This window comes from Brachyistius frenatus, unplaced genomic scaffold (assembly GCF_029030835.1).
Source record: "Brachyistius frenatus isolate BFR_SWC_R1_liver_20210118 unplaced genomic scaffold, ASM2903083v1 Contig_16, whole genome shotgun sequence".
Lineage (NCBI taxonomy): Eukaryota > Metazoa > Chordata > Actinopteri > Embiotocidae > Brachyistius > Brachyistius frenatus.
Genome location: NW_027210615.1, coordinates 655,010 through 682,732, shown reverse-complemented (window position 1 = coordinate 682,732; position 27,723 = coordinate 655,010). Strand labels below are relative to the sequence as shown.

General features: G+C 40.6%; 1 protein-coding gene across 3 annotated transcripts in view; it reads left to right on the top strand.

The window, feature by feature from the left end:
- The window catches only part of sema3b (sema domain, immunoglobulin domain (Ig), short basic domain, secreted, (semaphorin) 3B), a 77,570-nt gene extending 50,343 nt beyond the window's left edge, over positions 1-27,227 (top strand). For all 3 annotated transcript variants that reach the window (XM_069693863.1, XM_069693862.1, XM_069693864.1), the window contains 17 exons: positions 550-1,100; positions 4,115-4,272; positions 5,928-5,990; positions 14,192-14,311; positions 14,916-15,009; positions 15,224-15,343; positions 15,467-15,609; positions 15,852-15,966; positions 17,835-17,904; positions 18,060-18,204; positions 19,887-20,106; positions 20,196-20,287; positions 21,064-21,105; positions 21,479-21,636; positions 21,730-21,785; positions 22,984-23,123; positions 23,308-27,227. In XM_069693863.1, the coding sequence (XP_069549964.1) occupies positions 917-1,100; positions 4,115-4,272; positions 5,928-5,990; positions 14,192-14,311; positions 14,916-15,009; positions 15,224-15,343; positions 15,467-15,609; positions 15,852-15,966; positions 17,835-17,904; positions 18,060-18,204; positions 19,887-20,106; positions 20,196-20,287; positions 21,064-21,105; positions 21,479-21,636; positions 21,730-21,785; positions 22,984-23,123; positions 23,308-23,820 (2,433 nt within the window). In that variant the 5' untranslated portion in view covers positions 550-916 and the 3' untranslated portion in view covers positions 23,821-27,227. The remainder of the gene's footprint in view (positions 1-549; positions 1,101-4,114; positions 4,273-5,927; positions 5,991-14,191; positions 14,312-14,915; positions 15,010-15,223; positions 15,344-15,466; positions 15,610-15,851; positions 15,967-17,834; positions 17,905-18,059; positions 18,205-19,886; positions 20,107-20,195; positions 20,288-21,063; positions 21,106-21,478; positions 21,637-21,729; positions 21,786-22,983; positions 23,124-23,307) is intronic.
- The last annotated feature ends 496 nt before the right edge of the window (positions 27,228-27,723 follow it).

Sequence of the window (27,723 nt, the reverse complement as noted above, 5' to 3'; positions counted from 1 at the left end):
ATTTAATTTGGTGACACCGTCTGCCGGTGAGGAGGAAGCGAAGCCGAGTGTGAGCAAGCAGGAGAAACGGAGGATGGGAGGAGGTGCTCAGAGTTGGCAGTGCCACAGACATGGAGTGATTGTGCTCGGCTTGGCAGTGGGCAGAGCGTATCTCTATCTCACACACACAGTCTTCATCATCATGGTCAGTGTGTGTCTGTGTTTGTTTTGGACACTGTCCCCGAGTCTTGCTGTAATGTGAAGAGATTATAGTGTTGTTGCCATAATGGAGGTTGGCATTAACACAGCCTGGCAGGGGCATCAATCTGACTCTGACTAAATATACCTCAGACGCCAGTGTGTGTGTGTGTGTGTGTGTGTGTGTGTGTGTGTGTGTGTGTGTGTGTGTGTGTGTGTGTGTGTGTGTGTGTGTGTGTGTGTGTGTGTGTGTGTGTGCGCGCGCGCGTGTGTGTGTGCGTGCATGTGTGGATGGGGGCATCCCTGCCACAAGCACACTTATGCTAGCAGTGCACATTTCTAAATCCTCTCTCTTTCTCTCTCTATTTTTAGGTGTCTGTGCCCATGTGTGACGTTTTTGTCCCGTCTCGAATGTGAGAGGTGAACTTCCTTCGCCAGAGGAGCAGTGAAGAACTCTCCACAAGGAAGCCGTTTTAAAGATTAAACTGATTATTAAGACCTTAAAAGGAAGACTGGAAGAGACATGAACTAGAAGCCGCAGCTCTTTTAAAAGATCCTTCACAAAGTCCTTAAAAGGCAGGTGGACCGCTTCTAACAAGAAAAGATTTGGTTTGACTCTGAATCAGAAGCAGAGCAGAACTATATAAATAAAATACACAGTGACACCAAAACTAGGTATTAAAACTCACTTCACTGACTCTGCTTTTGAAAGAAAGGAGTTTGTTTTAAGCGTGCCAAAATGATGACAATGATGATGATGATGGTGGCCATGATGGTCACCTGCAGCTCTCTGTTCCTGCTGGGCTTGGCCGCAGCCCATGCCTCCTCCAGCACCGTGACCCGCACCTCTTCCTCATCTTCCTCATCTTCGTCCTCTTCCTCCTCTTCCTCATCCTCACCACGTATGAAGCTTTCATACAAAGGTAAGAACAAAAGTTTGAGGACAAAAGTTGCCGAGACTTTTGCCTAAGAAGGAAGATTGGCCATGTGTGAGGCTTTGTCTCCGCCATTGCCCATAATAGCTGAAAATGCACACAAATATGCGCACGCACACACACACACACACACACACACACACACACACACACACACACACACACACACACACACACACACACACACACACACACACACACACACACACACACACACACACACACACACACACACACACACACTTTCTCCATTTCATGTAATATTCAGCCATATCCTTTTCAAAGTAAACACTCCTGAACAGTAGCCAGCTGCAATTTTGTGGTTGCTGTGATTTGCAGCAGTTCTCTCTCTCTCTCTCTCTCTCTCTCTCTCTCTCTCTCTCTCTCTCTCACACACACACACACACACACACACACACACACACACACACACACACACACACACACACACACACACACACACACACACACACACACACACACACACACACACACACACACACACACAGCTGAAACACATGGTTTTGTGTTTCATCTCGAGCAGTGTATGTTAGAAGAAGGCAGCTCACTGCCCAACACAACCACATAAACCAGGGATGTGTTCCATCACTGAAAGCTGGCAATTACAGCCCGAACTAACTCCCCAAGGACGGGAGGCTCACTGAAGGCCGCCTGCCCTGCTGAGATATGTGCTCCCTTTAATTTCAACTGAAGGTAACATGTAGCATAGATGATGGGGAGACACGAGAATATTTTAGTTTCATTTGACATGTGAAGGACAAACAGAGACCTTTTTTCCCTACTGAAATCCAAGATGTAAGAAGTACAAAGAGAGCAGCAGCTATCTGCTCCTAATGAAACAGTTTCGTCTGTAATAAACTGAGTACGAAGTGGGATGTGAACGTAGGTGGTCATTAAAATGGCTATTTGATGTGGCACTTTAAATCACACAGGAACTGTTTTCAGCTACCTTCCCAGTAAAGAGTAATGTATGACTGTAGGTCGTGAACCCTAGCACTATATCATGCCGTCACATTTCAGATTGCGTGTGTGATATATCTGGGAGTTTTACAGCATGCTACATTTTCTATGTGAAACTCTAACCTTGCACACAAGGGAGAGGATTCAGACGTAAAACAGGTTCAAAGTAAATAAAAAGGTTTTATGAACAAATTATGAGCTCTGATATAGCGACTGGTGACAGAAAGACAAACTTGTTCCAAACTAAGCAGAATCAAAACGAAACAAAAAACCTGAACAAGGTAAAGGTGAAGCGTAAGATCTTACATGGCTGCAGATCGGCCCACAAAAATACAAGTACAGAGACGGGGAGCAGAACGTGGACGAAGAGTCAAACTGACATTAATGTTGTGTTCCGATTGTCCACTATATCGTCCACTGTGTGGTGGGCAAGTAGCAAAAAAGGGAGGGGAACTAGACAAAGGAGAAGAGGACAATGTGGGACAGATGAAACCAATTAGGGTGGGGAAAACAATCAAACAACCAGGAAAGACAGAAGGGCCGGAAGTGAAACAACAAGACGTGAAACCTACCGGAATAAAATAGGAAAGGGAACAGGAAACGCAAGGAGGACCACAGGCGTCAACACAGATACCATGATACAAACATGGGACCTTTAAAGTATCCATTACTTAATGAATCCTTATTGGAGTTCAGGGCTGTTAGAAAAATATGATCGTGACAAACAATATGTAAACTACACATACTGTACTGAAGAAGGAGATTACAGTGGACTGAACTAAACCAAAGACACCTGGAACCTTTTAGAGATCAACTGTACTTGACCTTAAGCACATGTCATTTTCAACTTAGTGTGCTTCTTCTCAAGGACTGAGATTACCGTCACCACAGCATGGCAACACTGAATAATAAAGTCCCTGATGTCATGCAGGCGGTTATTGGGTGGCGTCGGAGTTTTAATTAAAGTTATAAATTCACATTAGAACAATGGCAGACTAATAAAGGCATTTTAAAGTGTAAGTGAGGAGGGCTTTGGTCTTGCTTTCTTAAGCTCCTGGTTTAAACCGAGCCAGCAGGGGAGGATGCCGTCCCTTTATTTCTTCAGTTTCTAGGGCCAAGAGCAATTTTTTGTTTCCATTGGCTTGAGGTAACTATTATAGCTTAAATTTACAAATACAAGCTGAATTTTCCTGGGCTCTGTTCCCCCTGAATTTGTTCTTGCCAGTTTGGAAACAGCAAAGACACTCACTTTTTCCATTAAACCAATATAGTGTCATTACTTTCAGAGGATTTTGTCCTGCCAGTTCACAAGTCACTGGCCTCAGGACACAGCTCAGAAACGTTATTTAGATACACGAAAATTATGTGATAATCTTCTTTATCAACCACATGACTTGTTGCAGCCACGTGGCCAACCAACTATTTGGATCTGAAGACTCTGATGACCTGAGGCTGTTTTGGGCGTAAATGCTTTGAAAACAAATTCTTTCTGAGGTCTTTGTTTACTCTTACTTAATAATTTATTCAAGACTTACTCACTAAAGCATAAGGACATAGCCATAAATAAAGCAGAACTGTCAACAGATCAATTTGTGTTCTACTTGAGAGTTAGCACGTTGCATGCAGCAAGACAGCTGCATCTTCTGCTTATTTGTACCAACATGATACAGAGATACAGAGACTTCTCTCTTGTATCAACTGTGGCTGGACTTGTGCAGGCGTATCTCAGCCTGGACTACTTCTCCGATTATCCATACAGAAACAGTTTAATGTGTACATAAAGGCACACACACACACACACACACACACACGCACGCACGCACGCACACACACACACACACACACACACACACACACACACACACACGCACAGTCGTACACACCTCAAACCTAAGCTACAAAGGACTATTGTAACAATACAATCACCACAGACACACATTAGCAAGTGGAAACTTATCGGATGTTATCAAGTATATGAGTGAAACTAAGACGTACTACTCTCGACAACTTCATATTTGCAGATTTGCAGCAGTTTCATGGAGTGCGGCGGTTCGAGCTGGAGCGTTCCTGCTGCTTCAGCGCCCTGCTGTTGGATGAAGAGAGGGGCAGACTCTTTGTGGGGGCCAAGAACTTCCTGTTGTCACTCTCATTGGACAACATTGCCAAACAAGAGCACAAGGTTGGTCAGAAACACCACCAATCAAACTTGACAGCTTTAAAATATGTGAAGGGGGGGAGGTTTGTCGATCATTAAATACGCCAGTTCGCAGGTGTGGAATTGTCCACAAATAATGGCAGCAACTGTGCATGTGCTGGAAAACCAAAATGGACACCGAGGTCCGTCGCTACCTGCATCTCTACAATTCATCTTTAACTGTATAAAAACAATAAAATTTGCAACAATTCATGGAGGGAAACTGGCTTAAGTTTGGGAATATGTCTTGTTGTAGACGCTGATCGACTGCACATGTATGGAACATATCCTCAAAGTGGACTCCACAGAGTAGTGCAAAGAACTACTACATGTCCATGGTGCTCACTGCTGTCAATGTATGCCTCCACTGGGGACTATATTCAGGCCCTAATCTATTCCTGCTGAGGTTTTATACTTAGTGCACTCCAGTCCATTAAACGAGGGTGCTATGTGTTTGAAATTATCAGGTATTCTGTGTTCTTTTTTTCAAAAACAATGTCTATTAGAACAAACAACTATCATATTTACTGCATTTTCCACAGCAAAACGTGGTGTTGATCGATCACCAAATACACCTGAACTGTGCCCTCATTTTGAACAATATATATCTATATTCAAAATGTTTGATATTGTAAGTACAATGTAGACTGAGTCTTCCGGAAGTCAGGAAGTGCGTCTTATCTAAAACCTGTGCCATATTGTTTGACTTCTAAGAATCATTTATCACTGTTGTTATCAAAGTCATAGCAAAAATGGTTGTATGGTTGTATTCATGTGGATCTAAAAGAATGACAGGAAAATAACTAGTCATAAGTGTGGACACATGTTCCAAACATGCCCCTTTCAAAATCACATCCCTACACATATGAGACTACTCATGTATGACCTCAGGGGAGGAAAGAGAAATGTGGGATTAATAGAGAAAGGCAGAAAATCAAAGAGTTGGACAAAGATGAAAAGAAAACCTTAATGCATTAAAGTTTATGCTCAATATCTAAAAGGTATACTTTGTCTGGAGAGTGTATAAGGGTCACCGTTTATTTTTTACCTTAAGTTGAAGAAGCTTGAATATACACGCTGGAATACACAATTTACACAAATATACACAGTGAGAGAGAAACAAAAACAAAAACTACAGCTATACAAACAAAATACAGCCCAGTAGAAACATGTCCACAGCTGTTTGGAGTAAATTACACATTTAGTGCGTTAGATCTGGAACTTGTTTTGGTTTTGGGTATGTGGGCGAGTTTGATTTATGACCTAGGAGTGCAAGATTCACCCGAGTTGAGGCTGTTTTTCAAATGTGGTCAGGTGGTGGTAGGATGAAGGGATGATGGAGGTGAAAGAAGCAGATGGGAAAGGATTGAAGAGAAAGGAAAGAGAGAAAGGAATGAAGGGAGTGAAACAAAAGTACAGAAAAGTTGAAAGGAAGGGAAGTAAAATCCAGCAGTCTGAAGCGAAGTGCAGTGCCTTGCTCAAGGGCACATGATTTATATATTATTTCTCTTAGGGGTTTTGAAAGGTTAATGCTGTTTTTTGGAAATTTATATGAGTAAATTTTAACTAAATTACTAATTCAGATAATAAATGAAATCTAAAGTGACGGGATGAACTGACCTTTGCCTGCATTGTTTCAGATCTACTGGCCCGCCCCAGTTGACTGGAGGGAGGAGTGTAACTGGGCTGGCAAGGATATCACTGTAAGTCTCTTCACTCCACTCAGTCTTCTTTCTGAAAATATATAACTGTATGAAACCTGAACATCTTCATTCATTCTCAAACAAATCATCTTGAACAGTGCTCTGTGACAAAAAACATCAATACTCAACATAGAATATTGTGTTTAATAGAAATATGTAAAAGAAAAAACACTAATAAGTGAAAATATTTCTCCACAACTTCTAAGCTGAACAGACTGTAAATTGAGTTGTATGCACTATACGGTAACATCCTGTCCTCATCGGCCTTCAGACATTACTAATTGTGACATAAGAGGGCCACGGCGCACCTCGTGGAGGAGGTAACTGTCCACTCCTACCCAGCCCAACACAATGCTACCTTTTAATCCACTGGAGTCATGGGAGTCATCACAAGACAGACACACCACATTTAAACAGATAACATGTAATAATAGGTGCAGCACTCTTTCTTTTGGACCTGCAATGTAGTGAGATCACTTCCTTAAAATATGTTTGTTTTAAAGCCTAAGTGACTGAGATCTGCTATACACAGTCTGATGCAATCACAAAGTCAGTCTTCCCAGCAGCTTACAGTCTGTGCGTTTTCATGCAACATTGGGACCAGATTGCTTTAATCTTTATGCAATAATGTAATTTTTCTTTAAATGTCATGTAAAGGGGAAATTCTCACTGGGTTAAAGGAGCTAGAGAGCCCCAGTTAGCACATGACTGCTGCTGGAGAAATCTCAATTAAAGGCCATAAATCCACGTCACAAGCTTTTGACTTGCGTTTTTACAAGAGCGTACAGTATGTAGCTACATGAAAAAACAGCAACAGCAGAGGTATAGCAGGGCTTCCAGCTGCTCGAGCAAGCAGCTTATTACGACACAGTTACGTTATAAAGTTAAGCAACATCTAAATAACCACAATCTGATATCCAATAGAAATGACGCAGTTCAGATGATGTCTATAATTGTGAGTTTTTCTAGTGATTAGGAGGTGAGCTGAATGGATGGTTCAGCAGATTTGGTTCCTATTCATTTCACTTTTTTTTTTTTTTTAAACTGCCTTTCTGTTGCTTTAACAATGAAGGCTCCATAACTTATAGGAAGTAATACCTTTAATACACAACATCGTTAAAGTGATCGTTTTAAGTCAAAACATGATATTTCTCTCACCAAGTGTTTTTTGTGCCTGAACCTAACCAGGGCCGCTAATTTACAAAACTCCCCCGTGGATCGTATTTGAGGGTAGAAACAAACGATCTATATGGTTGTTTGGGTTGGAGGACTTGTTTTCCGCCTCAAACAAAATTAGCCCCAAGTAGCTTATAGAAGTCTGAACTCCATTAAGTGAGTTTCACAGCTTAAGAGTTGACCATAGGGGCATGTTGTATCACGAATACATTTTGTACACTGAATACCCGTAATTAAGGTTTGAAAAAAGGGTCAGTGGTAGGATAAATCAGATTACTGACCTGTTACATGTAAACATGTGAGGTTACATTAGGTTGCAGTGCATGTTATTTACTTTATCAACAGGGAAGGCCTGACTGAGTGTAAAAAAGAGTGAACTGGCCATGAAAAGCAGCAACAGCCATGAGCTACAAACTAACAACATAAAGAGAACAAAACAGTGGGAATGTTGGGACATCTCAATATTTGATTTGATTCTGAATTGATCACTTCTACATGATTAAACTTGTGACCTACAGCAACGCTCACAGGACAGTTTGTCCAAACACAAGCCGCCCTCTTAGGTCTCTCGGCCTTTTCTTTGGCTGACAAAAAAAAAGGTTTAAAATACGTTTTTCTCTTTTGATCTACAATAGTACAGTCAGTTCCCAAGAACATGCTGAATAAATACTGTATGTGATGATTATGTGTCTAAATGTGATGTTCTGTGTGTGGATGGAGTCTGGCCTCCACTGACCGACATGTAGAGGCCACCAAGAGCCTATAGACCACCCAGGGTTATATCCCACACATTTAACTCTACATATCTGTATGTGTGTGTGTGTGTGTGTGTGTGTGTGTGTGTGTGTGTGTGTGTGTGTGTGTGTGTGTGTGTGTGTGTGTGTGTATGCGCTTTACATTGGTGTATATTAGTGTCAAACTGCAAAGACACATTAGCATGTGCAGACATGCCACAAATTTGTATACTGTATTTATACTCGTGTTTGACATTGAGCGTACATTTATCTATGTCTGTATAAGTATCCAATCTGTGTGTGCATGTGTGTGTAAAACAACCCGTCATCAGTGTGATTACACAGCTGTAGCATACAGACAACGAACTCCATTCATACAAAAATCCAGGCTCCAATTTCACCTGACCAGGAGACTGTCTGTGAGGGTGTGTGCGCTCAAGTTTCTGTGTGTGTGTGTGTGTGTGTGTGTGTGTGTGTGTGTGTGTGTGTGTGTGTGTGTGTGTGTGTGTGTGTGTGTGTGTGTGTGTGTGTGTGTGTGTGTGTGTGTGTGTGTGTGTGTGTGTGTGTGTGTGTGTGTGTGTGTGTGTTAAAGAGAGAGTAACAGTGGAGACACTGAGTGGTGGAGCGAATTAGTAAAACTGCACCAGGGGAAGAAGGGAGGGAGAGCTGGAGAAGGAAGTAGATAAGAAAGTAAAAGGAAAGTTTGGGGGAATTTTGGACACAAATGTTGCACTGAAAGGACTTTTTCCCTGGTCAGTCGTTATTCCTGCTTTACTGGTCTTTCAAATGTTATTTTTATCCTTTGTTTAAGCACTCCCTCTCTTCTTATTTCCTCTGACTTCTTTTCTGGGTAAAAACTCACCCACACACTGAGAACTGAGCTGACCTCACACCGTTGACCCTAATTACAGAGAAGCATGTTTCTCTATAGGACGAGGACGAAAGCTCTCTCCCCCACTGCATCTCCTCTATCCTGCTCTCTTTTCCCCTCATAGTCCTCTGTTCTTCCCATGCTCTCTATATTCTCTCATATTGTTTGTTCCCTGGGAACCGGGGATTTCTCATGTTTACGACACCCTCAGTCCTGCCATTGTCTTTGTGTACTTGTTCATTCCTCAACTTTGATTTTTAATCAAAGAGCAGATCCTGAACAGTTTCCCTCTTCTCACCCTCATTAACCTCCACTGGTTGCTCTCTCTTTTGACACCAGTACTTAACAATTACCACAAATAGATATGTCTGCTCTTCAAGTGCACGAAACAAACCGTGCGCGCATGCGCACACACACGCACACACACACACACACACACACACACACACACACACACACACACACACACACACACACACACACACACACACACACACACACACACACACACACACACAAAGTAATGGGGAAAATGCTATCTATCTGGCATGATGTTGATGCTCTTCAACAGAACTATATCTTACCACTAGGATGGTGCATTTGAAAAACATAATGCATGGATTCAATCTAGAAGCGTCTAGATTACCCAGATGCCCCCATTGTAGCGCATTTCCACCTATTGGTGTATTTATTTTATAATTTGCAATGCTAGCTACCGAAGAAACGAGCTATCCATCACAGTACACAATATCACAGAGGCTCAACAAATACACATAAAGCAGGTGATGGTTTGAAAAAGTTAACAAACACCTCATCATTCGCACACACTCATATACTACAGAAAAGCCACCGAACATGCACGCAGACACACTAAGACAAACACAGACACATGCACATAAATAGAGTCAGACAGCTGCCGTAAACAGTTGACAGTTCACCTAGACACTCAGTCTGACTCAGCACTCTGAGGCGTCACTGTAAGACCGGAGCCATATTTAAAGCCACAGAAGTGATGGATCGTGTGTTTATGCTGTGATTTCAGCACTGTCACTTTCTCTGTCTTCCAAGGCCCATTAACAAATCATCAAGTAGAATTATTAAGATCAATTATTTTCTATATTTCCTTTGAATCAAAGCACATCCTTCAAAACCAATTCTGGTGTAATACAACACACTTCTGCATTTACAATTACTGAGTGATGGATGAATCACAAAATTATTTATAGGTTAATGCCTTTAATACATTTTTAAATATTATATCTGGAAAGCAGAGCTGTGTATGTTACACAATGCCTTAAAAAAAACTAAAATCTAAATTCACTGGCTGACTAAGAAATTTTCTTTTAACTTGGGACACAAAAAATAATTCTAACAATCTGAAACTGTCCTCACCACATCCACATTAATCACTAGCTAACATGCTTATGTTTAGCAGGTATGGCGTTTGCCATTTTAACCATCTTAGTTTAGCATTAGCACGCCACAATTTGCTTATTAGGACGAAAAACTAAAGAGTACAGCTGAGACTGACGAATCAGGTTTGTCGCTATCTGGTCATAAACCAATACATCAAAGTACTGGGCTAATAGGAAATTGACCTGATAGTGGGGCTTGATAATAAGGGAAAGGTCTTTGACTTTTTCCACCAGGCAGCATGAATGGCTATGAATTTCATGCAGATCCGACTACGTGGTTAAAGAATTATGTGTATTTTAGGAAGGGAATGAGAAACGACCAATATTGGGTTATGAAGGTATTAGGACTTGAAGTGAACAACAGTCTTTATGACCCAAACCTTGACTACAGAGTGATGCAGTTTAGTGACCACCAAATATGGAGCTAAATATGAAGAAAGGTGCTTCTGAAAACCAGGAAGCAAAATCATTTACCTTTCCAATTTTTGTGTCGATCACTAATGAGTATATACTAAAACAAAAGACAAAAGGAAATCTACCATCTTTATAGTTTGTAGAAGAGTCCAGAAACCAGTTAGTTCTGGGAAGAATGTGTCAGACAAATGTCAATGCTTGTGCATTGTCCTGTTCAACAAGAAGCGATCAAAGGCATTCCTCAGCTATTACACTGTGCTGTGTTGTGTATGTAATGGATATCTACGTTGCACTATCATTCCAGTCCAGCCAAACCCTTTTCAGCCATTAACTTTATTAAAGTTTCTGGGAATATAGAGATTCTTTATTCGAAGACAAAAAATATATAAACTCTAGTTGTTTCTATCAAAACTATTATGATTATGCAATAATATGTGTTTTAGATGGGTGCCAAAAAAAGAAGGAAACGGGTGAGACCAATTTAAACTTTTATAAAGATTATAATTACTAATTATGCAACCGGGAAATACTTGGCAGAATTATGGTGAAACAAATGTCGTCACCTTTTTGCTGTAAGGGATGATGAGAAACCACTGCTATATAAAGCAAAAAGTATGTTTCATTTGCACTTAGCTTTAATTCGAAAATGCATGATACTTCCCATAAAGTTTTAAACTTAGTTTATGTGAGACAGAGACAGATGGAGAGAAACGGCAAAAGGACCGGTCACATGTTGGCTGAAATAACAAATAGCTAGATTAGGTTAATCATCTCCAGAATTGAAAGAACAAAGAGAAAAAGGAGAAAAAGACGTCCATAACAGAACAATACAGCTTTATACTACATGACGGTAGGACCTGGTCCAGCTCAGGCTGCACGGAGGTCACATCCAGCGCTTTGCTCACTGTTTCAACTAATGAGTCAGTGGTGGGTCAAAGGTTGACCAGTGAACCTTTCAACGACCCACCTCACACTAACACACACGCACACACACACACACACACACACACACACACACACACACACACACACACACACACACACACACACACACACACACACACACACACACACACACACACACACACACACACACACACACACACACACAGGAAATGTGATTGCCTGCATATTTCACCTTCCTTGTTCTCCTCCTTCCTTTCGGATCTTTTCAAGGTCTTTCAACCATCTTTTCCGTTCCCTCCTGCTCTCTCTTTTGTCACATCAAACAATTTACTTTGTTAAACTGCTGCTCTGCTGACTCCCTCACCTTTCTCTGCCCCCTGACACACACATGTGCACGCACGCACGCACACACACACACACATACACACACACACACACACACACACGGCCTTAAAATACAACGGAAGTGAGATTGAGGAGGAGGTCTTGCTTCAGGCACACACTGAGCGAGAATGCTGATTAAAACTGGGCACAGTTGTGTTACAATTAAGTCTTATGCATGCTTGAAGGAGTGAAGTTGGTTGTGTATCTTATGAGTGTCCCGTATGTTCATTCACAGTGGAACTATTGTAAAGTGACGGGTAAAATTGGAGATTATTTGCCTCCAACTAGTTTCTTGTGTTTGTCAACAGTTTAGCTGGCCAATCAATTGCTTGAACACCTTCACATGTTCATGCACACACAGAAACACAGAAACGTTTGTGTTCACACAACAACTACTCCATCTCTAATCCCCTGGTGGGTTTTAAGAGTTGAAAGGCAGCCCCTTGTTCCAAACCAGTGAAGGCTATACCACCAATCAGCCACACCATGAAAACCACCTTCCCTAATATTGAGTAGGTCGCCCTTGTGCCACCAAAACAGCTCTGACCTGTTGAAACATGGCCACCAGACGTCCGAAGGTGTCACATGATAACAGGCAATAAGATGTAAGCAGCAGATACTTTAAGACTTGTAAGTCCTGAAAAAACACACGTGTGTATGTGAGGTGTAATGAATCACAAATGTTGCTCAAAGTGAGGAAGACAGAACAGACAGATAGAGAAAGACTCATTTGATTACAGAAGAGAAAAGAAAATGAGAAATACTGTATAGCACTGACGTTCATTCATGAAAACATTACCATGATGAAAATTTGGTTTGCAGCCAAGCTTTAAGCATAAAAATCACAGAAATATACCAATGATGACATCAATGATCTATCCTCTAAAACATCAGAGAAATATAAAATATGTAAATTAAAAACATCAGACAAAAACAGAAGAACTAGATGGTAGAACGCACAAAAGTTTTATATTGGAAAAGATCAAGACTAAATCAAGATAATATGCTGTGTATGATCACTTAGGTACAAATGTCAGTCATAAATAAAAGCATGAACGAATTCAATCGCAAGAATTATTAGGCTTTGATCTATCCACGTGATCCAGACACAGTTGTTCATTATCCGACTCTGTGGTTGACGGTCAGATTCATGTCTTTACAAAACTCCAGTGACTTTCAGGGGCTCCACAATATTTGTAACTTGATAGAGAGACAGATGTTACACTGGCCTGTTTGGTGAAATAGACACGAGAGAAAGGGAGGGGTAGTTGGTCAGATGAGTGGACTGCACTGATTAGATGATATTTTTAGGAAATGTAAAAGTTTGAAATCAAAACATAGACAATCAGTCTCATTAGCTCCTCGTTTATAACAAAGCCTGCAGTGAAAGACCACTGATAATAATGCAAACAATCGCTAATCAAAGCGTCCACATTTTTGTCACTTAATGGGACAGTCTGCTTAAAGCCTGGTGTTAAGATGAGAAGGATGATGAGCCATCCCGTCTCTTAGTATACTGAAAATATTTTTCCAGCAGTCTCTTGAGATCCATCTTACTGTAACCTGACTCGTAGATGGACAGATGTGTCTGTGGATCAATAACATGCTGTCCTTATAAGACGGGGAGGGAACAGAGAAGAGTCATGGATACTGGAAACTGTATATGAAGGGGGATGGGGGGAGGAGGAGGAGGAGGAGGAACTCAAATGGTTTGGTATGAACTGTTTTGCACATACTGTATATAGTAAGATAATTAAAAACATTTACTTTTTCTTTTTGCTTAATTTCTTTATGCTTGGTTGACATCAACATGTCATGACAGAAATCCTTGTATGAAAAATGGTTGGTGTGCGCATGGTTGCTCATATGACTATTTTACTGTTCACCACACACACACATTCCTATAAACACAAATGGCAGGCGTGTGTGTGTTCAGCCAGGACATAAAGGCTGCCACAACAGTGTGCTGGAGGTGGAGCTGTGGGCTTGAAAGAGGACAGAGGAGCTATGTGAGGAATGTACATCACTAAACCAAAGGACACAAAGTCCCAGTTTAGTGTGGGACAGCTGACAATCTACAGTGAATTCTGAATATGCTGCATCTTTTGGCACCACCATCAAATGAGGCAATGTTTTGACCGAGAAAGTTAAAATAAAAAACTTATTTCCTTGAAATAATTGTATTCCTACAGTGTGTAAATACTCTGAAGTAGGATTTACATCATATATAAGGAGACAAAAGAATTAATTCATGTCAATCATAGTTAAATGACACTATATCTGTGTGCGTGTGTCTTTCAGTCTGACTGTGTGAACTACGTGAAGATTGTGCACCATTATAACCGCACCCACCTATACGCCTGTGGAACTGGGGCCTTCCACCCTACCTGTGCCTTTGTAGAGGTGGGACACCGGATGGAGGTGAGGACTATATACACAACCAACACGAACACACACTTTAGAGCAACCATAAGAGTAAAAATAATGATATCCATCCGAAGAGAGGCGCTTTTAGTATCTCAAACACAAAATATTTTGCACGGTTGCAAATACAAAGAGAATATTTAAATCACTAGTAACTGGATGTTCTCATTTGCTCAGGCAAAATGTTCTTTAACCTCAGACACACACAAACTGAGTTGCAGTACCTGAAAGTGTGAGCCTCTATTTATTATAAGAGAGAACATAACTGCAAGAAAGAAGCTCAAAATACAAGGCTTTATGTGTATAAAGAGAATGTTGACATCTGATATCCAGCAGCTACTGCTCGAAACCTTAGTATAGCAAAAGTGATTCAAGCAAAGCTGCACTGAAGGTAAATGTGAAGGAAAATTATGGCAAGGAGAAACGCGTCGAGCTCAGCTCAAGTTCCTGGCTGCAAATTGTTTTTGAGTCCTTAATGATGCCAAAAATCTCAAACCTCAAATTTCACTCCCTAAATTACTGAATGTTTGTGGCAAAAGAAAATGTGATAAAATGTGATTGTATCTCAAACCCATTTCTTCCTGTGCTGTCTCTCCATCAGGACCATGTGTTCAGAATTGACCCCTCTCAGGTGGAGGACGGCAAAGGGAAGAGTCCGTACGATCCTCGCCATAATGCTGCATCTGTTCTCGTCGGTAACTGAACCCACGCACATTGATTATCCTTTTAGGTTATCACTTGGCTTTTGTGAGAAATATTATCATCACTCGGTGTGGCTGATACTGCCTTAGAAGTATATCATCAAAAATATATTGTTGTTGTGTTGATATCATGCCCTAACTGATGCAGAGTTCATTAGGAAAGGTCACATAAACAATCAGTGAGTCATTGATACATTTTATCTCCTAGGTGATGAGCTATATGCAGGCGTGGCTACAGATTTAATGGGAAGAGACTTCACCATCTTCAGAAGCCTGGGGAAACGGCCCTCCATCCGCACTGAACAGCACGACTCACGCTGGCTCAATGGTGAGACTGCAATTTTATATTTATGTGTCAGATTAGGCTTCAACTTTTTAAGAAGATCCTATTTAGAGAGAAAAAAAAAAAATCCTCTGACTGACACTTTTCTTCACTGATTCTGTCAACCAGAACCAAAGTTTGTTGGTTCCTTTTGGGTCCCTGAAAGCGAGAACCCTGATGACGACAAGATATTTTTCTTCTTCCGTGAGACGGCAGTTGAGGCTCAGGGGTTGGGGAAGTCCACCTATTCCCGCATCGGACAACTGTGCAGGGTAAAACATGGTTTATCTAATTAATTCAACTCCAGTAATATAAATAAATTAGGCTGCAAATAAAACAGTGTTCACCATGTCCACTTGGCTTTGTTATTTGACAGTTTGGTAACAAATTAGGTTCATATTATGATGAAATTTTTGATCTGGTTTCATGGTGGAAAACAAAAAAAATGGTGGACACTCTTCTCACTGTCTTTAAAAGTAATATTCTGTTAAATTACTTTTTTGTCTTGAATCAGAATGACATGGGTGGTCAGCGAAGTCTGGTGAACAAGTGGACGACATTCCTCAAGACCCGTCTGATCTGCTCGGTGCCAGGAGCCGATGGCAGTGACACATACTTTGATGAGCTGCGTAAGTTCACTTTGCACAGTCAGCAGAATGCTGAATGCTGTATGATGTTTGAAGTGTAGGTCCTACAGAAAACGCAAGTACAACTTTTCACGTGTCCTTTTAATCATGAAGGATGTTCACTTTTGACCTCAACCTCGTCCCACTGCTCCTATCAGCCTATCAGTTGTTGCTGAACTTTCCTATCAGCGGTATAATTGGTCTAACTTTCTTATTTCCGGTCCTCCTTTCCAACACTGTCAATCCAAAATATTCTGCAGTATGATTTAGTACTATGACTGAAAAAAAAAAACTGGGCTGATTTTCCAACCTTACATTTGGACTTTTACCCAGAAATACATTCTGTGGGTGCAAATGGAGAAAAAAGATGAGGGAAGCATAATAAATTAAACAGGATTTCTGACCTCGATTGTAGATTACCAGTCAGTCCCACATTCCTGCAGACTTGGAAGAAAGCATGAGTGAGAGATTAATTGGTAATAGATTCTGACCTGATCTGAAGCCAGTGTTTTTGCTATGGGTTCAAAGGGAGTTGCAGGCTTGTCTCTGGTGAGTCCTCACATGACAAAAAGCAATAATGGCTTTTCATTAGATGGGATCCAGAAGTGAGGCAAAATTCACAAAAAATGGATTGTGGGCAGAAGAAATATGTTATGATAAAGAAGACATCGCTCCACTGTAAACGCACAGACTGTTCCACAAATGTCTAGAGCCAGTTTGCTGGAGCGTTTTTACCCATGAATGTTTAAACTAAAAGATAAAACTGCTCAAACGTTTACAGTATGTATGATTTAAGCCCAATGCTGCACATTTTGGAACTCTTTGATAGAGTTCTTGTCTTTAAAATGAGTCAACTGGACATAAAGTCCGCCAAAGACAGCACATTTAATCAATTTATGGGACTAATGAAACTACACCTGAAAAAACAAAAAACAGTAACCAATAACTGTTGTTATTTCAAATGATAAACTGCTGCTTTGCCTTGTTCCCCTCGTCCAGTAATAAAATAACTTGTTGTTTTAGGAATAACACAGTTCTTTGAGGTATCATTCATGAATTATGACAAGAATGAAGAGTCTCTTATTATGTAACATCTCCTAAACCTGCAGTCATGCGATTTGCACAGCAGCTGCAGGAGTTCTAATAAATCTCCGAGCATATCTGCAGGCTGTAATATGATAAGTTTTCATGCTTATCTCATGAACCAGTGAAAGGTAAACTAATGGGAAAATCATTGGTTCAATGTCTCCACCTTGGGCTACATCTGTCCAACACATTCCCTCATATAAACAATGAGTCTCTTATCCTGACCATGAGTTTTCTGACAGTACCTGAGGCCAAATAGACAGAACAAACCCCTCTGTAAAAATATGTTAATATGAGCCAATTATTCTACTAAAATACATGTTGCTCTCTAACAGGTTAATACCAGCTAGAGCAGTGGAACTTTTTTAAAACTTGGGTCAAAACTCAGAAGTGCATCTCGTTTGAGGCAGGCCTCAGGCTAACAAATGGAACTAAATATCTTAATGGAACTAAATTTTGTTGAATTAAATTTTACCAGCCACTGCGTGAACCTGCAGAGGATTTTGTTCCATGCCATGACCCTCAGTAATCAGTAAAACGTCTCTTTAAAGTAGTTAGACATGGCCATAGGGCTTTGTTTATCTTTCTCTCAACCTTTGACCTCTGGACTACAGCCACCTGACCTGTGTGTGTGTGTGTGTGTGTGTGTGTGTGTGTGTGTGTGTGTGTGTGTGTGTGTGTGTGTGTGTGTGTGTGTGTGTGTGTGTGTGTGTGTGTGTGTGTGTGTGTGTGTGTGTGTGTGTGTGTGTGTGTGTATGTATGTGTATGTACGTGTCCATCCTCAGGCGATGTGTTCCTGCTGCAGACGAGGGACAGAAAAAACCCTCTGGTCTACACGGTCTTCTCTACTTCCAGGTCAGAATCTATTCATATTGTGTGTGTGTGTGTGTGTGTGTGTGTGTGTGTGTGTGTGTGTGTGTGTGTGTGTGTGTGTGTGTGTGTGTGTGTGTGTGTGTGTGTGTGTGTGTGTGTGTGTTATATCTAACCCAGCCCCCCCTGTCCCCCAGCAGCAGTGTATTTAAAGGCTCAGCTGTGTGTCTCTACTCCATGAATGACATCCGGAGGGCCTTCCTGGGGCCCTTTGCTCACAAAGAGGGCCCCAACTACCAGTGGGTCCCCTTCCAGGGAAAAGTCCCCTACCCCCGTCCAGGAATGGTATGTCAATAACCATAAAGGCCCATCAACATAGTAGTAGAGTAGTGTCAGGATTTTCTAACACTAAAATATAATCAAGTCAGTTTAGACAAGTACTTCACTAAAATTTTGAAGTACTTTTAAATGGGGTTTGCCTTAGTACTTATTACTCGGGTAAGTTTAGAAGAGTACACTACATTCATGTAAGACGCACAGCTACAAGCTGCATTGTAAATTCTGATTTTGAACACAACATGTTATCATCATCTTATAGAATATATTGCTTCAAAATGAAAATACTCAATATAATACCCATATAAGAAAGTTACAAAAGTAGTTCCACCCTACCCCACCCATAACAATAAATCACTGCATACTGGAAACATTAATGCCTCAGTAAGTACTAATAATTATAAGAATAATAATACTTATAATAATAGAGTCTGACAAGTACTGAAAGAGTACTTTTACAGATTATTAAAGTAAAAGCACAAACACTCCCAAGTCCTGAATGTGAAGCCATTACTTACTGTATGTCAATATCACTTTTACAGGAGTACTTTATGACAATGTGGTCTTGCTATACAATTATTGTATTCACATCATTTTAGTCACGTTGTTTAAAATATTTATAGTTTCAGCACTTAACTGTAGCAATACAGGTTGTATCAAATAAATACATGAATCTCATGTAATATCCTTGATGTTGGTCATACAGGCACTTCATAGCAATACTCAGTATTAGACCTCATTTTCCTCCAAAACCTCTCCACAATCCTCCCAATCAATATGTGCTCGTGAGGGCTCTTACATTCTGCTAAGTACACAAGTGTAGCGTCAGCAGGATTTGTTATGCAGAGCTTCAGCTGTTACTGCCACAGTAAAACAATCCCCATTGCATGACTGCAGAATAGTAATTGTATTTGGCCTACAGTGAACCCTCCCTCACGCTATCATCACCTCACTGGGTTGTAAAATAAACGCATGAACCGGATCGAACTTAATGAACTGCACCTACTGTATCAAAAGGCTGCAAATAAAAATAAAAAAAAGGATTAGATTAGACTTTATTAATCCCACAGTGGGGAAATTTAATAAAACATATGATACTTTTTTATGCTAAAGTAAAATCCAGGACTGGAATTTTAATTAGAGAGCGAGAGGTTGGACTTTGACCCGGAATAAATCACTCTTAAATCCGTGAAACCCATCACACTCTAATGACCTTTGCGTATTTCAAGCCAGTTAAAATACTGAGGGGTCAGATATTATATTCCAGTTTAAATGCACAAAGATAAAACAAACTTAAGTCATTATGGAATAATTGAGTCCGAACATGGCAAAGAGTCTCTCAGGAGATCATACATTCAGTCAGTCCTCTTCTGCAGAGCATCAACAAAACCTTTACAGGAGAAGTCTGTACACAGCTAAATACTTTTAAAAAGTAAAGTAAAGGGAATGACACATGTATGTTCAGACATTCCCGAGACAAAATGTGTTTCAAAGTTACCTGCATCACCACTGAAGTTCAGTAAATTAAGTACGACATTAGAACTAAAAATATACATCTTGAAATAGTAACAAATGAGACTTAAAATTGTATCTAAATGTAAGCTTATCATGTTCAAAGTTTATTTTTGTGTCTCTCTATAAATTGCATCTCGGGAATATGAATTAAACTTTACTGTACTGCCCTTTGTTAGTGTCCCAGCAAGACATTCGGCAGCTTCGAGTCCACCAAAGGTTTCCCAGATGACGTGATCCAGTTTGCGCGTCACCACCCTCTGATGTATAACCCCGTGTACCCGATGAGCCGACGGCCCGTCTTTGTCAGAACTAATGTGGACTACAGCTTCACACAGCTCGCTGTGGACAGAGTCAGTGCTGCCGACGGACAGTATGACGTCATGTTTATTGGCACAGGTGAATGACCCGTTGTAATTTTTTTTAACTTTACATTTAAACATGAAAATAATGAAATTACATATAAAAGGCTGTATATGTTATTTCAGACAAAGGGACAGTACTAAAGGTGATCAATGTTCCCAAGGAGAGCTGGAACAACATGGAGGAACTTTTACTGGAAGAGCTGGAGGTCTTCAAAGTAAGAACACTACTGTATGGAAATGATAATTTCATGTAGATAAAAGCCCTCTTGCACTCAACTGTATATCTGTCAGAATGCATGAAATTACATGTTTATTTTGATGGAAATGTATTGATTGCAACATGGCCAAAAGAAGCCTTGGTTTCCTTATACCTCACCTCACCTTCCATCATGCATGCCTTTGTTTTGCTATTGAATAATCAGAGGGGTTTAAAAAGTAAAACGTTTGCTTATTCTACAAACATCTTCTAAAATGCCTTGGACAATGTGAATAATACCCTGTATAAATGCTGACAAGTGGATTGTCTTGATATTTGTCTTCAATTGGTGTCACAGGAGTCACCAACCCTGTAATCAGTCAGCCAACTTATTTAAATGGAAAAAAAAGTACTCATGGTGATACTTGGTATCATGGAGTGCACAACACTGCACATGAGAGAGAGTCAGAAAAAAAAAGAGAGTTGTTGAAGGAAGAAAATGAGGCAAGGTAAAGGTTACAAGATTATCTCCCAACAGTCCGATGTTCCAGGCCCCACAGTTCCTAACTTAATCAGAAATGTTAAGGTTCATGGTTAATAGGCGAACTCCTTGGACGCAGCCTAAGGAGGAAAATTAAAAGGAGGACAGTTTGAAGGGTGGAAAAAGAAGGAAAACTCGAAAATAAAGCTGGCCCCGTAGAAGATAATTGAGTTAAGTGGAAGGGTAACAATAATTTCAGCACACATCTGTATGTAGGATGTGAATTCATTTGCTGTATCTCCTCTACTCTTCAGGATGCCTCATCTATCAACAACATGCAGATCTCCTCAAAACGGGTATGTTTGCGTTACACTTAAAATCCTTAATGAAAACATTAAACATTGTGGTTCTCTTTTTGAGAGAATACTGATCTTTGCAGCATAAAGATATCATACGAATTTCATTACAACAATACATTTTTACAATTGTGATCGCAGAATACTTAATCTTCACATACATCTGCACAGAAACATATCACGATAACTAAGCAATATAGATCTATATTGTTGGAGGCTGGTTGTATTGTATATGCAACATCACCCAGCACCTATCAATAGCAAAAACTCACAGCAACAAAGCTGGATGTTTGGATTAAAATGGCTCATAAATATTCAAGCTGTTTTTAACTCGTAAAACCGCCCTTTTAAAATGTTTCCCTCGACTTCACAGCAACAGCTGTATGTCGGCTCCGACACAGGCATCGCCCAGGTTCCCCTTCACCGCTGCAGTGTGTACGGGAAGGCCTGCGCTGAGTGCTGCCTGGCTAGAGACCCGTACTGCGCCTGGGACGGAACATCATGTACTCGCTACCTGCCCAACACAAAGAGGTCTGCGACACAAACACGATGGCACACACACCACATGATCATTCTCTTTCAAAATTCCTGATCTTATTCTAAAAATTGCAAAACTCTTTACAGGCGTTTCCGTCGCCAGGATGTGAGGAATGGAGATCCCAACACCCTCTGCTCTGGAGGTAAAATTACTCCACCATTACTCCAGCAACAACACAGATTAGAAATATTTTTTGTAGTGTATAGATGTCTCAGGAAACTATTGTTAGTCTGTCGTTAAAAATAAACCACGCAAGCTCCAATAGCTGTAATTGGTTTTGTAGTCTGACTGCTGCTGATGTATGCTCAAGTAATAAGAACAAAGCCTCAGTCTGATCCTGCTCTGACTCACAAAGACTCTTGGCATCTGACACCTCACTGTCCAGATGCCAAGAAATCCAAAATACCCTCCGCCCCCCTTCACCTCTAGTGACCTCTGTCCTCCCAGACCACAATACCAGCATTCTGCTGCTATCTGTCTTTCTGCCACATAACTGAATCAGGCTAATCGCTCAAACTGAAGGAGCTCCTGGGTAATACGATTACATCATGTGGCATGCCGGCCGGGTTGTGTAAAACTAATGAAGGTCAAAGTAATTGTCTCTGATGAGATTGGCATTACCCCAAAGCGCTGATCAGGGGTCTGTTGGACAGTGTGCACATCATTGTTCCCCCACTAATCTGTGTAGTACTGGTGCTTCCAGTGCCTTCACTCACATGTATGGGTAAGTTTAAGATTTAGGGTACATATAATTATGTCACAATATTAACAACTTACATGACTAACGTGCGTGTTTGAAATGTAACAACAAACATGTGACGGAATATCTGAATCAAGCCCCTCAAATAGTGCCAAATGTTCACACGGAATCATTGTGAGTGAGCTGCCAAACAGAAGTTGTCATCATTCAGCGTTGACTAAGACTCTATTGTGCTGACAAATAATGTGGTTAATAGTTTTCTTGCAATGCCAATGCATGAAGTAATTTGCTCATAAGACTGAAAAAGACCCACTCTATATATTTATAATTTAGGTTTTATAAATCTATGAAACATAAGCCTTAGTGTCCTAAAATGGGACAAAAATTAGGATGATAGTGCATTATCTTGTCTTTTCTTGTTATGTCTTGTCCATTCTTCCCTTTCCAATCTTTTTCTTCCCCATCTTGCCTTGTCTGACTCTTTCTACCTGTTTCCTCTCCTGACCTTTCTGCATTGTTCTGTCCTGTCCCACCCTTTTCTGCTGCTACCATTCTTGCCTTGTCCTGTATTGTTATTAGAGAGCACTGTCCTATGATAAAAGCTGACTCATAATACTCATGTCTCTGCTGCCCCCTGCAGATCACCATAAGCACCGTGTTGCAGAGAGGAAGCTGTACGGAGTTGAGGGAAGTAGCACTTTCTTGGAGTGTATACCCAAGTCCCTTCAGGCCAGAGTCACCTGGACCTTCCAGAAACATCCACAGAACCCACGAGAAGAGGTGAGAGGGAAGGTAGACAATGGAGATTGATGATGACGAAGAGAAATGGCAAGGACATAGGGTCAAAATGAAAACATTTTGTGGGACTTACTTGGCAAAATTGGTGCTAAAATATATCCTTGTACAATAAGACAACATGGCAGCAGTACACATTGTTTAGTTCTTTCATATTTCTTGTTTCCAGGTACGTCTAGATGACCGCATACTCCAGACAGACAGAGGCCTTCTGATTCGCCGTGTCCTGAAGAGAGATGTCGGCATCTACCAGTGTCATGGCATGGAACATGGCTTCACCCAAACATTACTAGGCATCACGTTCGAAGTCGTACCTTCAACATCCTCCTCCATCTCTAATCTACCCTCTGATGCCCCTGTTCGATTAGAGCCCCGCAGCGGAGGTGGGCCCCCAATGACCAATCAAAAACTTTGGTACCGGGACTTCATGCAGCTTGTGGACCACCCAAACCTGAGCACCGTTGACCAGATTTGTGAGCAAGTTTGGGCGCGCAAGAATGCCGGTGGGGAGCAGAGCGATAAGAGTTTTCCTGCTCCAGGGAAGGACATCCCGCCTCTGGGTCCAAATGCCCGCCCAGCGAACAAGAAGTGGAAACATCTTCAGGAGATCAGAAAGGGGAGAAACCGCCGGACCCACGACGGGAAACCAAATCCTCGGGCGCCGCGCAGCGCAGGGGAGTAATGATGTCAAGAAAGAGATGGAGGGAGAAAAGAATGACTCGTACAAGAAGAAAGGAGGAGCTTGATAGACAGAGACTGAGAGACCAATAACTCTTGGAGGTGTTCACACACATAGACACACACACACACTTACATAAACACACACATGCACACACACACACACACACACACACACACACACACACACACACACACACACACACACACACACACACACACACACACACACACACACACACACACACACACACACACACACACACATACACACACACACAGCACCTCCTCTATTGTGTATATTTATCTATGGATGCCCCCACTATATGATACCCCAACCCCCGAGTCCTCGTCCCACTGGCCAGCCCCTGCATGTGCTGCCTTACTGCCCAAATTGATTCTGCACGATCCCTTTACACTGTTCCACTAGAATAGTCGAGTGTACTAGCAGATACGTGGGAGGAAACCCACCTTTATCTGTGGGCAATAAACTTACACTCATCTGTCATTCCCTTTGACACTGACTGTATATGGAAGCTGGGTTCACAGCACAGGATGACCACATCCTTAAATTTGCCTGCTACAAGCTGTGTCACAGTATCCGCACCTACTCTCTGGACTATACCACTCAAAAAAAAACCTTAAGTTTTGGATGACCTCTCCTTATGGCTTTTCTTACCTGAAGATTTCATACTATTGCAGGAAAATTGTGGACTCAAGTGCTGCACACATCAGGAAGAGAAAAGAAGCGATGTGATAACTGGAACATAGTAAAGAGTAATGGTCTCTAACTGGAAACTCAAGACTATTTATGTTCAATTGCACAAGCATGCAGACAGATAAACATCTTTTGAAATATATTTACAGAAACAGATGAATTGATCCGACTTCCTGTGGTGCTCTTGGTTCACATATTTCCACTAACCTCACTTTTCACAGGTTTTGTGTGCATAATATTGAATCCACTCACAAAAGAGATCAAGATGCCAGCAGCTTTGGGCAGCTTGTGGAAAAGATGAGCATGTTGCAGAACTAGTTGTATTGTAAGTTTTCTTAGCAGTTTCTTTTGGCACATTTCAGGCATGCCACAGCAAACTAAATCACAATACAATGCAGTTGGTCATAATTAGAGAGTGGTCATATCTGGACAGATATGATTATACTGCTTTTCTGGTCCAAACCACTAGAGAATGAGTGGTGGAAAATCAACTCTCATTCCATGATGTGAGAGAAAGACGAGGTGTTTACAGTAAGCAGACAAAGCTGGGGCTCAAAGAAATCAATCTCTGAAAGCAAATAAAGGCCCAAACAAGACTTAAATTACATCTAAAAGTCTAATGTGGCATCCTTTACATATACAAATATTCTAAGAATATATTCAGGCGGTGCATTTAGAAAATTAATTTGGACATAATCCAAAACCTCACCCTGAAAGCTTTCTAGAATTTGCTGCGTTCAATGTTTTGTGGATTAACATTAAGGATATTATGGTGGTTTGGATGAGAGGCATTAATACGGTGAGCAGGATGAGGAAGAAGAGGAAAAATATTAGTGGATTCCAAATGACAACCCATGTTTCTGGGATACGATATATATATTAGCATGATATTTATGAGTGAGACTATGATTTTTTTTTAATTTTTTTTATTGTATTCCAAGCGGTACTTCATTTCTTTGACACTGTTCTTGCATAAATTGTTTGTGACAAATAGATATGCAAATAATATGAAATGAGTGATTCGAAGGTTCCTCATTCAGTACGGTAAAATGCACAGAAAGCAGCCCTTCTGACCTACCCACAATGCATTTTTACTGTTTGCAAAAGAATGAAATTCATACACTGTTGTAATCACTTCTCAATGTAGTTTTACAATCATAATATCATTGACCTTTGCTGCTTAAATAATGTCATCTCTTCATAATGGACAATTAGTAGTAAAATATCTTCCTCCTCCTCGTCTTAATCTAATCTCTCTCTGTGTATTATCTGTAAAGAAATCTTGTTTGTCTGTTGTCTGTGCTAACATGGTGTGTGTGTGTGTAGCCTGCCCCCTAGTGTCCATTGTGTGTACAGGCTCAGGTGAAGAGCCTACCTGTGGTACGATACCTTAATATATCATAGTCTATCCACATGAAAGAAAGCAACTGGCCGGTTTTGTAAGATAAAACATGCGTTTATGTTTTCCATTCATGAGATATCAATGATTTTTATGTTGAGTATGTGGTCTAATTTGTGTTGCTGCCCCAAAGTATCGTGTTTTTCAATAATTTGGCAAAATTTGGGCTTTAGTGAGAACTTGAATTGACTCGGGTCTCACTAAAAAGGCAGCATGAACTAGATCTGTGAGTGGACTTTAGATGTATGGAATCATTGTTGTTGTTATTTATATACCTTCTTTATAGAGATGTAATTAACTCTTTAAACTGAACTGACTGACGCCTATAAAAGGGACACTCTGCATTTTGACACCACATCCAGGAAGAGATGATTCACTGCAATAAGGTGATGTGAAAAATCCAAACTGATTGCCTACATTTAAACCACAGGATTTATTGAGTTTAGACTACTAATTCACTAAATTGAGAGATTATAGGTTTTAGATGTGTAATTTTTATTTTTTTTTTTTTTTTTAAATAGATTATTTACATTGGTAGTGATGTCTAACTTGCCTGAGTATCCCTTTTAAGCCAGCTGTTGTTTTGTGCTTGAAATTGCATGACCAATGTTAGTGGCTAACGCGTTTGACAATGGTGTGGTGGCAAGAAAGAGCGAGAGAAAGAAAGCAATGTTGAATATTATTATTATTCCTATGTATTTATGTGCAAAGATAAGCTGATATGTTGTGGTGGATTTTTATTTTTCTTATAAATGTAGATTTACATCTGTATCGTTCATGTTCTGCTGAAAAGGACTCATCCTCAACATGATTTTGTACATTACAGCTAACGTAGAATCTCTTCCTAAAGACAGTGTCCAATTAGAGTCTTTGGTGTTCAAACAGCGCTCCATTCAACACTCCTGTTGTATCCCATGCCATGTGACACACCCCTGTTCAATAGCTCACAAGGAGAAGCGTGTGTGTGTGTGTGTGTGTGTGTGTGTGTGTGTGTGTGTGTGTGTGTGTGTGTGTGTGTGTGTGTGTGTGTGTGTGTGTGTGTGTGTGTGTGTGTGTGTGTGTGTGTGTGTGTGTGATCAAGAGAGAAATGTGTGTTGTGTGTGTGTGTGGGGGGGGGAAGCAGAGCTCTGTATATAATGGCAAAGGATGAGTGGTGTGTGGAGCGGTCTGTAGCTGAAAGTTCAAAGGTCGAAGGCCAAAGTTAACGTGGTGCACTGTAATACTCCCCGGTCTTTGTGAAATGTCATGTCAGATTGTTTTTGATTAACACAATAAAAATATGCAGTTACTTCAAGATATGTTTCTGTGGAATTTCTTGAACTGTTATGGAACATATTTAATCATGTTATTGCTATAATGCAACTAAATTAGGAATTTGTAGTAATATAGTAACAAAGTAAATGTGCTAAAGTACAATTGTAATAATATCTTAAAATAATAACATATGGACATCTCATAGAATAGGATTACTATAGATTAGTGGTTCTTACTTGGTGGGTGGCAACCCAATAGTGTGTCATAATGTGGTGATGGTAACAACCAGAGCTAGCATTCACCATATTGTCAATTGAGCATTTCATAAACAGGGCAAGGATTTGAATTTTTATTTTATGTAGTTTAATTTTGATTCTTGGAACAGGATAAACATAAATTTGTTTAAAAGGTGTGCCCTTTGTATCATTTGGTTTTTAGCTTTACTTTTACTTTTGTTGCACCACCATGAAAACACCCAGCAATAAAAAGCAGTTATTAGCTCCATATGAAAGCAAGTATAAATTAAATTGCTGTGT